Below are 11,965 nucleotides of genomic sequence, written 5' to 3'. Positions count from 1 at the left end.
AGAAAGAATGACTGACATTAAGTTCAGCCAATCAGCGCTCGTTGTAGACCCTAAACTTTGAGTGACATTGTTTTGGACCAATAGCGACACACTTGTTGGACTGCTGAGAGTAGGCGGGACTTCCCAGGGCATTTAGCATTGCGGCCTCTGCTGAAGGACACCTGACTGTCTCTGTCTCTCTCTGTCTGTCTCAGGGTCGAGTGTGAACTAAAGGTAAGTCACAGCACGTTTAGACACATACAACACCTTTCACTATAGGTTTAACAACAACAATGAGTAATGAGTTACCCATGATATCTTTAAAACGCCTCTAATAAAGGACTATTTAATGTAAAATGTAACAGCTAGCAGGCTAACCTAGCATGCATGCTTAGCTAACAAGCTCTGCAGCTACTGACAGATGAAAGTCAGTCTGAATGAAATGCACACTATTAGTGCATTGGTCAACCACAATGTGATTGAATTGACTTGACAGTTAAAATGTTATGTTATGCATGTTGTTAAATGTCTTGACACATTAGCTAGATTTGTTGGTAGTAGCATGTCGAGCTAACCACCATTAAAGCTGCCCACTCTTATATAATAACCTTAATAAATTCAGTAGTTTACTAATGCAAGAAAGTTGTTTTTGTGCTACTTTTAAGTATTTCTTTTAACATTAATGTCTTTGATTTTCTCCCACACTCCTTCCTGTCAGGAGATGTCAACATAGTGCATTAATATAATAATATACTGTGTGACTAATTTGTTTTTGTTTTGCACAATTTAAAACTATAGAACATAACGAAAAAAAAAAATAAATAATAATAAACAGTGAGTGCAGGAAGAGGCAAAAAACCCACTGGGCTAATATGAAGCCTCCACCTAGAGACACGATTAATATAAAGAAATAATATGACTACATAACAGCTAATAACAACTGTAAGGTCCTCTTAGTAGTTAAACTGGAGATTTTTTCATTAAGCTGATTATTTCTCAGTTATTATAGTGAAATATGAGTTTCCCAGGTCCCCAAGGTGACATCTTCAAAGTTCTTGCTTTGTCTGACCAGCAGTCCCAAAGATATTCAAGTTACTATCATAGAAGATTAAAAAAAGACTTAACAGGATGTTAATTCACTTAAAAAGTGGCAATCAATTTTCTGTCAGTCGACTAATCGTTTTCAGATTTTTTTTGTCACACATACTGATCCTAAGGTCAAGAATGAACTTGCTCGTATGATCTATTATTAATCACTCAATCACCTGTGTTCTCCTTTTTATAGGACCATTATCAATCCATCATGGGAGGACACGACGCCGGAACCCACCAGTTCACTGGGTTTGCAAAGTACTTCAATGCATACACAATCACAGGACGGAGGAATGTGAGTTGTGTGTTACTTGGGCCCTGTTCACACCTGGCATTAGAATGCGTCTCCACATGCGTCTTGAGTGACCGGATCTCACTTCCCTGCTCTATACGCAAACAAACACGTAGTATACACATGGCTGATACAGCAGAGGTTGTGACGTAATATTACAGGAATGTCAGTAGTAATATCTTACATATTTGTGAATTTGGGTACACTTTATTAACATCAAAATATAAGGGTATTGTACTGGCTACCTCCGTGCCGCGGACACCGCTGCCTTTGCCAGGAAACAGCGGGGTACAGAGCTTCAGAGCCGGGGATGAGACAAGCGCTCGCGTCTGCCTGTCTGTACACCTGAGGAGCGCAGAGACTCCGTGGATCCCAGCGGGATGTCAGTTGTGTAGGCGGTCCTTAATGTGGCCCAGGACACATTCACGCTGCTAAAAGAATGTGGCCATATGTGGCCCAGACCACCTCTAAATGTGGTCTGAGCGATCGGATCACAATGCGTCTTGAGTGCGTTCACACCTATACTTAGAGCTGTCCTCTTGTGATCCGATCACTCAGGATGCATGTTAATACCAGGTCTGAACAGGGCCTTAAATATATATAAACGGCATTTTCATGCTTTGCAGGCTAAAACTGTCTTGCCTCTGTGAATGTCTCATCATGCTTCCTTGTTTTTTTCTTTAGTGTGTTTTGGCCACATATGCCAGCATACTAGCCATTGGCCTTTTCTTCAAATTGAAGCCCAAGAAACAGGCTGCCGTCACAGAAAAGTGATCATGTAAGTGCATTAAAGTCTCTCCAACCTACTAGTTTCCAAATCCATTGCACTTTTAGAAAGTATTGGTCAATTCAATTAACTCAAGGCCCTTATCTCCTTACAGGTGTCCATTTTGACCATCGTGGAGAAAGCAGCTGGACATGCTTGTAATAAAATGACTGTTTGGTTTCCCTATGTTAACAATAAAGAGTGTTTATGTCCAAAACATTAAAAAAAACATGTTTGTTTTATTTACAGTGTACACCAGTATAAAATACTATGATACAGACGTGTCAGCCACATGTTGAACAAAGCTGTACTCGTGGCAGTGATTTAAAAAAAAAAACGTTCCTCAATCAACAATGGCACTGTGAAGAGATATCTGCAATAGATCAGCTTGATTTGTGGCCCTGAATCCGTCAGACTGAGGGCCGGAACAGGAGTCGGCTAACCTAATTTTTTAAATTTTCATTCACAGCTAGATTCTCACCAGAGCTCATTTGTTAATACAGTTTTGTTTGACTCCAACTGCACCACAAACCTCTCCAGTTACCTGTGAGGACCAGATGTTTGCTTAATTTCAAGTTTCTGTAGATTATTTTTCTCATAATTCAATAATGTCTCATGGATTGTAGGCCCCAGCGGCCAGCAGCAGGTTCCTGCGGGTGAAGTGAAGGTGTGTGACAGGTGTGGATTTAGACATGTAGGTTCCCAGCAGAAGCTCCTGGGAGTTATCTTGTAAATGCACGTGTCCTGTAGCTGCTGTGAAATCATCAGTCTCTAAATCATCGAACGCTTTCGTAGCATTCCACAGACGAACCGTGTTGTCCATGGAGCCTAGAATGACAAGATGAAAGATGCTAGTGCAATTTCAGCCACCCAAATCTGCATGTGAATACATTGAAACCAACAGGAAAATAAAGACCACAAGGGGTATATCAGATTTTAAAGTGAAAGAAATGTGGCTAAAAATGTATTCAGTTAGTGTTAATAAGAGATATTCATTTGCTGTCACATTAAGAGATGCTGTAGGTCACCCACCGGAGGCGAGGATCTCTCCGTCTCTGCTGAACCGGAGGGAGTAGATGGCGTCTGTGTGGCCTTTAAGCTCTCCAATCATCAGCCCGTGACCGATGTCCCACAGGAGAACTCTGCTATCAGTGGCTCCTGAAGCCAAGAACTTCCCATTGGGAGAGAAAGACAGCGCATGGATAGGCCCCTGGAGGATAGAGTTAAAAGACTGGCTCAGTAGTGGTCTCTGCAGCAGTATACAGTACATCTGTGGATCTTAAGCATCTTTAACTCTATGGGTATAAAGGAAATTCTCCAAGTAAACGTATACATATGGGTGTAGACAGCACATTTAATGTTAAATTGGCTAGCTTCATTTTTTTTTTTTATTGGCATCAACGTAGTTTTGATGTTCAATAAGAATCACGTCACAATATTTGCTGATGTGTGTGTCATACTAAACTAACTGATTCCCTACTATGCAGATACCAAACTAAATGTAACCCTAGTGATCCTTTTGTTTGAGCTTGGAAATGCTTAATTTCATTACCTTTAGACAACAGATTTGGCTATCAAGATATGACCCTACGGCTGAATGGGAAACCACAGATCAGGGGCCTCGTTTATAAAACTGCGGAGAATCCACACCACATACAAAAAAATATTCTGATTTATAAAATAGTGCATATGTCTACCAGTGTGCAATTTCCTTATATAAATGTACGCACATTTAAAGCCCTTCTTTGTGCAAACGCAACGCTTATAAATAAATGAGGCCCCAGATCAGGGCGCTGCTCTGGTGACTCGTCTGACCTTGTGACCCGTGAAGATGCGGACACAGTTCCCGCTCAGGACATCCCAGAGCCGGATGGTGCGATCAGAAGATCCCGTGGCCACATAATTGGAGTTGGGGTGGAAGCGGACGCAAGTGACATCAGCTAGGTGACCGGAAAACATCCGCAGAGGCTGGTAGTGATCTGTTGCCCACAGACTGTTGGGAGGAAGCACAACATGGAACAATGACGGACATCTGTATAGACGGGGCTGCTGCAGTGTGTTTTCCTCTGTTACAGAAGAATACGGAAGGACAGTTTCTTACCGGGCAACTCTGTCATGTCCGCCGGAGACAAAATAGTACCCATGAGGGGAAAAGTGGGTGTCCCACACTGGGTAATTGTGGCCTTTGTAGCCCACCAGACAAGTAAATGTTTGGAGACTCCACAGCCTGACGGTACCGTCTTCAGAACTTGACAACAAGTAGTTTCTGAAAGGCAAAACGAGAAGGTCAACAGGTATTACTTGAGTTATGTTTAGATGCACACAAAGAAGGGGTCTCTCTAATATGTGCCTTTTTTTAAATACTCTTCATCAACACCCCCCTCTTCTACTTGCCTTCATTATTATAACTCATATTTTTTTTAATCGCTATACATGTTTAAACTGTTATCGTGAGTGCACAGGCTGACGTTAATAATGTAAGCTGTAAAAATAAACAATTAAATGATTGTATAAGCCAACTGACCTCAGTAAGCAGAGTTTTTTTTTTTTTTTTACAGGAGTGCCTAGTAGATGTAAGAAACTGGATGTCTGAGAATTTTCTTCAATTGAACTCAACCAAAACAGAAATTCTTGTTATTGGCTCCAGCAACACAAACATTCAAATACTGCCATCTACTGGGTACCTGTCTGAACTACGCCCCTTTTTAAAATTCATACATGTTATTCCTATGGTCTAAGACAGCCCAAATAAGTTTAGTAAACATGACGTTTGGAGCATTATTTAGCAAGCTACAAGACAAGCTAGTGTGACATGGTTGGTACCAATAGATTTCTTAGGTTTTCTTGTTTCATATGATACCAGTATCTTCACTCTAGCATTAAAACTGAGCCCTCTACAACCTAAAAATCGCAAGTTGCGTTAATGCGTTAAATAAATTAGCGGCGTTAAAACAAATCTGCGTGAACATTATTGCGTAGTTGCTATGTTATGTTTAATGTGTTCTTTGCTTCCTGTATCAAGCACTATGTAACTTTGTTTTGATAAGTGCTATATAGATAAAGATATTATTATGATGATACCTGTCTGGACTGAAGCTGATGCCATACACCGGGCCACTGTGTCCATAGAGGATCTTTGACTCACTGGCCGTCCTCTCATCCATGATCCTCTCCAGCACATCGTCCGACTCTTTGTCGATCAGATTCAAGTCTTGAGAGAGAGAAAAGAAAAAAAAAATGTGTTATAGAAAGTCAGAATAACATCAAGCCGGGTTGCGTTGGTCACAGTCGCGCACTGTACCTGCTGAGGACTTGACCTTGCGGAGCTTTTTCGGCGTGACGCTCCACACCCGTACTGTGGAGTCAGCGAAGCCTCCTGCAATCAGGCTGGAGTCATCTGTGAAGTCCACTGCAGTCAGACCCTGCAGGGCGAAAAGAGGAGAAGACTTAGAGATGACTCTCCTGTAGTTCACATCTCTACCACTGGCTTGTTTATGAGTTATTACCTGGTAAGCATTGAGAAAAGAGTAGAAGCAGATGGAGGGCAGGTTATCTGGTCCCAGCCGGATCCTCTTGGTGGCCTCCTTCATGTACATGATCTTGTCCAGCTTGTCTGAATCCTTTAGTTCTGGAAGAGGGATCCTGAACAACAACAAACCGTGTCAGCTGACTGGTGGCTCCACAAACAGCATGCAAGTACATAACTGAATATGAGTCTCTTTTAAACATTGAAATATGTATGTTGTAAGAGTTGCAGGTTGGTTTTAAATCAATAAGCTCTCATTAAATATTAAAAAGTCAAATTTTATCATTATATCATTTATTTTATTACTATGGTCCACGCCTCTGGAACAGCCTTCCTGAGTACCTGAGGGCAGCAGGGAATGTTGATATTTCTAAAAGCAAACTTAAAACCTATCTTTTTAGTCTGGCTTTTATTTTTTTATTTATTTATTTATTTATCAGTCTAATTATTTATTGTATTTCACCTCTTTAGTCTGGCCTTTTATATAACTTTATTTATTTATCTATTCTAGTCTGTTTTGCTTATTGTAATATGTTGGTTTACCAAGTTAGAGTTTTTGATCCTGCCTCTGGGGTTTCCTTACAGTAAATTGATGAGATTTATGCTAGTTTCTATTTTTTATTGAATGCTGTTATTGATTGGGGGGGGGGGGTGTATTTTGTGCAGAATTTTGTGTTACATTTGATTTGTATGAAAGGTGCTATACAAATTAAGTCTGATTGATTAATTGATAATATTTGTGGCAAGGAGTAATGTTAAAGATTATGAGAGTGTCAGTAGATGAGAAACTAAATTGGAAAAAACATTCATTTTATTCATAACAAAACTGTGAAGTCACAGGGGATCATCAGCAAACTACGAAGCTTCATAAATATCTCTTGTTTATTAACTTTATATTATTCCATGATTTATCCCTATTTGATTTATGTAATATTGTTTGGGCAAATACATACCCCTCCAATCTTTATTTGCTGCAAAAACGATTTGTAAGATTGTCAACTTTCTCAAATTGTGATGAGGCCTCAGTTCAGGAAAACTGAACATTGTTTCAGTGTATGACATAAATATTCATCAGATATGTGTGTTCATATATAAATATTTGCTCTTGCCTTTTTCTCTACCATCATCATTTAGCAACTTCTTCAAATTTAATTCCCAAATTCATTCATATTATACTATATATATATATATATATATATATATACTGTATATATATATATATATATATATATTATTATTATTATTATTTTTCCCCGTATTGTTTTTCACGTATTTCTTGGTTTTTATTGGATTGTTGTCTACTGATTGGTTAGCTTTTTTTGTAGCTTCTTGTTGTCACTATTTTTCTAAATTATGTTAGCTTAATTTTCTTTTTTTGTTGTTGTCGTCTTTTTTTTTTCTCCTTAAGTTGAGGGGAGGTCTGTTGTAAAAGGCCCTGGCTTTTTGACCTCTCCAGTCCTGACACATTGTTTTATTTTTTCATCATCTGGATTTTTTTTCCAGTCTTATTAAAAGTAATAAATAAAGACTTGGACGTTTGCGACACCATTAACTGTCTCTGCTTTGTGTGGATAAGTCACTTGAAATTAAATTCATGCAATCATTTCCAACTGAAATATCCCCCAACACTGCAGCTAACTTCTAATGACTCATACTGTTCTGGCCGTACAACATTAGGTGATGGAGACAAAACCAACGGACCGGCAGTGGGTGTTCAGAGCTATACACCGGTGTGACAAAAAACTTTACCTAGTCTGTTGAGGTGCGTTAGGATCCTGCTTCTTGCTCTTGGAGCCCATGCTGTCCTTTTTGGGTTTCTTCTTCTTGGGTTTACCCTCCTCATTCTCTGCCTCCTCATCCTCGTCATCAAGAGGCAGCTCAATCTCTGGCTCCTTCAGCAGTCCATAGTAAACCTGATTGAAGGGTAATAAAACCAGAACATGCCACAAATTCAACAGTTGTTAAGAAAACACATCGTATGTGTGTGTGTGTGTGTGTGTGTTGGTGCGTAAATCACACCTTAGCCTTATTGGCCTCTCGCTTGGCCTCTCCTGCCAAGCTGCCAGACATGGCGTCAATCTGGCTCTTGCTGCGCGGCATGCCATCGAAGATGTCAATGTAGAGGTGCTCTTGTATGATGTTCCAGATCTGGTTGTTCTGGCGCTCCTGCAGGTGCCTCTTCAGCAGCTGGTAGGAGTCCCGGGAGATACGCAGGACGAACTTGCTGGTGCGGAAGTCCATTAGGGTCTCGTTGCCTCTCATGTGCTCCCTCTTGGACAAGCTGGACAAAACAAGCAAGTCGTCTTCGTAGTAACACTCTTGATCGCCAGTGAACCTGAGATGGAGAAAGAGGTCGGCTATCAACAGTGCAGGATTTAATGCTACGAAAAAACACAATCAAGTTTATACTGTTTACAGTTGGAAGGGCGTATGATATGTGAAGGAAACTCACTTATCAAAGAACGCCTTGGCCTCACTTTCGTGATTGTTGTACACCAGTTCCAGATACATGTGCACAAACAGCGGGTAGAAGACCTGGGACAGCTCTGCTCGGTGACAGTCCAAAACCGATTCTATGAACCTCTTCAGGCCGCTGTAGTAAACCGGGTACAGCTTTGGGTCTCCCTGCTGGCTGTAAGCCGACAGCACCACGTTCACGTCTGGCTGATCCTCCCCAGTACTAGCTGTTGAAGAAGAACAGATGAGCACTTTAAACTAAGCTTTTACCAACAATATTGTATTCAGTTTTTTTTTTTTTTTTAATTACTTTAAAGGTCTTATTGATAACAATTTTATGTAGACGAATATTTAAAAATAAATAATACATCCACAGAGCCTTTAGAAATGTGACGAATAAAGATATGGCTTTTCCTGAAAAAAACATTATTATACTTCTAACAAGGCTTGTGAGACAATAGTAAAACGACGTTGGTATGACGTGGTATCTCTGTGTCTCTCAGCGATCAAGTTGGCAACCACTTGTTGTGAAGTAAATGCAATGGAACGGGGTGGGGAGGAAATGAGACATCTAGTGGCTAAATGTTATCAATGTTATTAATAGCACCTTTAATTGTAATTTAGGTAAAGAAAGAAAATAACATGGCTTTATAATACACATCTTTTAAACCTGAGAGATGACATGGTGACATTAGCCTTAGCCATCTCCATGACAACAGAGTCAGACTTTCTCCACTGTCTTGACATTGTTATGACTGGCATGTCTGAGAAGCACAGATGGTTTTGTATCTTCACTTGCAATTACACTGAAGTGCATATACGTACTTGCTCATTTGACTGGGAAAATAGTCGTTAATTGTATTGCTTAGCTTTCAAAAAAATATATTGTACATTTCAAGAAATATTCTTATTTAAACCATCTTCATCTCCAATCCTACTTCTCAGAATTTTGTGTTTACTTATTTGCACTGTGGTTATATGTTATATATATTGCACGTTTTATACAAATATTTGTACATATTTCTTATATTCAATTGTATTACTTAGTTATATTCCTTTACAGATATTGAAAAAATGCTGCTGTCTTTGCCAGGTCTCTCTTGCAAAAGAGATTCTTAATCTCAATGAGTACTACCTGGTTAAAAAAAGGTTAAATACAAATAAAATTGTGTTTATATTGTTGCATTGTGTACATAATTTACATGTTTCATCCTCCTTTATTTATATTTTCTTGCATTTCTTTATGTTTATACCAGATTAACTACCCCTCAGCATCCCTGCTACTTTAATGAAACTTTTTCATCATATTGTAGTTTGTGTGTTTCTGGTCCCTGAGAGCAGGATTGTAGTGCCTCTATAGTCATATAAATGAGAGGTATTATATCTATGGAGGAAATACTTCTAACTTGTAGTTGATGTGATATTAACAGGAAACGTTTGGATTCACGCAATAAAACAACAGTAGCCTTAATATTGGACCTTTAGTTTATATACTGTACATTTCAAGAAATATTCTTATTTAATTCTTATTTAAACCATTGTGGCATTTTTTATTTAACACACTTATAGATCCCACTTCTCAGCATTTTGTGTTTACTTATTTGCACTGTGGTTATATGTTATATATATATATTGCACGTTTTAAACAAATATATGTACATATTTCTTATATTCTCATTTGTAATTGTATTACTTAGTTATATTTATTTACATATATTGTGTTTATATTGATGCATTATGTACATATTGGAACATTATGTATATAATTAACATTTCATCCTCCTTTATTTCTATTTTCTTACATTACTTTATGTTTATACCAGAGCAACTACCCCCCTGCATCCCTACTTTTGTGAAACTTTTTCAACATATTGTAGTTTTCTGATCACTGAGAGCAGGACTGTACCTCTATAGTCATATAAATGACAGGTATGATCTGTGGAGGAAATACTTCTAACTTGTAGTTGATGTGATATTAACAGGAAACAGTTTGTATTCACACAATAAAGCAACAGTAGCCTTAATATCGGACCTTTAGTTACTTAGTTATATTTCTTTACATATATTGTGTTTATATTGTTGCATTATGTACATAATTAACATGTTTCATCCTCCTTTATTTATATTTTCTTGCATTTCTTTATGTTTATACCAGATTAACTACCCCTCAGCATCCCTGCTACTTTAGTGAAACTCTCCATCATACTGTAGTTTGTGTGTTTCTGGTCACAGAGCAGGACTGTAGTGCCTCTATAGTCATATAGATGACAGGTGTTATCTAAGGAGGTTAATAGTTGATGTGATATTAACAGGAAACAGATTGTATTCACACAGTAAAGCAGCAGTAGCGTGATATGGACCTTTAGTTGGCGGCGGGACTACAGCGGAGGATGAGCTGGTCACCCGGCTGAGCAGAGAGCTCGCATCGCCGCCTTCTGCCTCCACACCGCCCGCTGCAGCTCCAGAGCCTGCACCGGAGGAATCACCCGCCTTCAGGTCCGGTGAGTCCTCCGGTAATCCCGCTTCACGACGCAGTATCTCCACAGACTCGGTGAGTTTGTTCTTCCTGAGGAACTGCAGCACCGCCAGCAGCGTCTGCTGGTCCTCCGGAGCTCCTGCTGCTGCTCCTGCCGCGGGTTTGTTACCCCCAGCCGGAGCACCGGAGCCGGGGGACGTGGAGAGCAGTCTTCCGTCGGTTGCATTGTTATTCCCGCAGCCGTCGCTCGCCGGTTCTGTTTTTATGTCTTTTTCTTCCACCGCGTCGCCCAGACCACCCTGCACGGCCGCCATTTTTAAAATGAAATGCGCATGTGCGAGGTTTAAAAACGGGAAACAAGATCAGAGCATCTGATTGGTGCTCTGGTGCCGCGTCATCCGGTGCGGAGCGGAAGTCCCGCCTCCCCCAACACTAGCATCTGTACATCAGTAGAACCTGGGCTGCTGCTGGAAACTGGACTAAATCCAGATGTGGAATGTAACTAAGTACATGTACTACTGTACTGAAGTACAATTTTGAGGTACTTCTACTGTACCTGAGAATTTCCATTTTCTGCTTCTTCATATTTAAACTCCACTATATCTCAGAGGGAAATATTATACTTTTTAAGATTAGATATACTTTTATTGTCTCCGTGGGGAAATTTTTCCTGGACTAAATCCAGTGGTGGAATGTCACATAAGATAAGATAAGATAAGATAGAACTTTATTAATCCCGAAGGACATTCTTGTGCCAGCGATTGCTCAAAAATACAACAAAATTACAACAAGTTCAAGTGTATAAAATACAAGTGAATAAAATAAAAAGTCCCGCCTCCCTTGCCACTTTTTATTATTTATTTATTTTTTATTTATTTGCACAAATATTAAACTGCACAAAATCCAGTCAATGAAAAAAAAAACAAGAAATGTGTCAGGAGAGGTCAAGAAGCCACAGGCTTATAGAAAGGACATCCCCCCCTATACCCCATGAGAAAAAAACAACAACAAAAAAGGAATAAAGATCTAAACTAACATAATTTTAAAAATACAACAAAAGTTAAACAACAACAAGAAGTACACAAAATGTGCAGAAAAACCTAACTAAACAGTGGAAAACAATCCAATAAAAACAATCCAATACATACAAAAGAAACGGTACAGAAAAAAGAGAATGTATGTAAACACTAGCATCTGTAAATCAATGGGAACTGGGCTGCTGCTTTAAACTGGACTAAATCCAGTGGTGGAATGTAAGATAAGATAAGATAAGATAAGATAGAACTTTATTAATCCCGAAGGAAATTCTTGTGCCAGAGATTGCTAAAAAAATACAACAAAATTACAACAAGTTCAATTTAAGTAAGATACATTTAG

The 11,965-nt window shown here is 39.2% G+C and overlaps 2 protein-coding genes across 2 annotated transcripts; one reads left to right on the top strand and one right to left on the bottom strand.

Moving 5' to 3' along the window:
• The first annotated feature begins 82 nt into the window (after window positions 1-82).
• atp5md (ATP synthase membrane subunit k) lies at window positions 83-2,358 on the top strand. The gene is made up of 4 exons (XM_074629096.1): window positions 83-213; window positions 1,265-1,366; window positions 2,048-2,141; window positions 2,245-2,358. Exons 2-3 carry the CDS (start codon window positions 1,283-1,285, stop codon window positions 2,135-2,137), a joined length of 174 nt encoding a protein of 57 aa, XP_074485197.1. The 5' UTR covers window positions 83-213; window positions 1,265-1,282; the 3' UTR covers window positions 2,138-2,141; window positions 2,245-2,358.
• Window positions 2,349-10,921, bottom strand: taf5 (TAF5 RNA polymerase II, TATA box binding protein (TBP)-associated factor). The gene is made up of 11 exons (XM_074629069.1): window positions 10,473-10,921; window positions 8,108-8,339; window positions 7,675-7,990; window positions 7,405-7,568; window positions 5,636-5,771; window positions 5,431-5,551; window positions 5,211-5,340; window positions 4,231-4,395; window positions 3,945-4,122; window positions 3,162-3,339; window positions 2,349-2,957 (listed from the first exon to the last, which is right to left on the bottom strand). Exons 1-11 carry the CDS (start codon window positions 10,900-10,902, stop codon window positions 2,743-2,745), a joined length of 2,265 nt encoding a protein of 754 aa, XP_074485170.1. The 5' UTR covers window positions 10,903-10,921; the 3' UTR covers window positions 2,349-2,742.
• Window positions 10,922-11,965: the final 1,044 nt, after the last annotated feature.

Source organism: Sebastes fasciatus, chromosome 3 (genome assembly GCF_043250625.1).
Source record: "Sebastes fasciatus isolate fSebFas1 chromosome 3, fSebFas1.pri, whole genome shotgun sequence".
Classification (NCBI taxonomy): Eukaryota; Metazoa; Chordata; class Actinopteri; order Perciformes; family Sebastidae; genus Sebastes; species Sebastes fasciatus.
Note: the sequence above shows the minus strand (reverse complement) of the source record. Positions and strands in the feature narration are given on the sequence as shown.

Coding starts and splice junctions, on each gene's coding strand:
- atp5md (XM_074629096.1), top strand. CDS start 1,283: ATGGGAGGACACGACGCCGGAACCCACCAGTTCACTGGGTTTGCAAAG. Junction 1,367..2,047: donor CAATCACAGGACGGAGGAAT/GTGAGTTGTGTG, acceptor TTTTTTCTTTAG/TGTGTTTTGGCCACATATGC.
- taf5 (XM_074629069.1), bottom strand. CDS start 10,902: ATGGCGGCCGTGCAGGGTGGTCTGGGCGACGCGGTGGAAGAAAAAGAC. Junction 7,569..7,674: donor GAGAGGCCAATAAGGCTAAG/GTGTGATTTACG, acceptor CCCTTCAATCAG/GTTTACTATGGACTGCTGAA. Junction 5,341..5,430: donor CAAGGTCAAGTCCTCAGCAG/GTACAGTGCGCG, acceptor CTCTCTCTCAAG/ACTTGAATCTGATCGACAAA.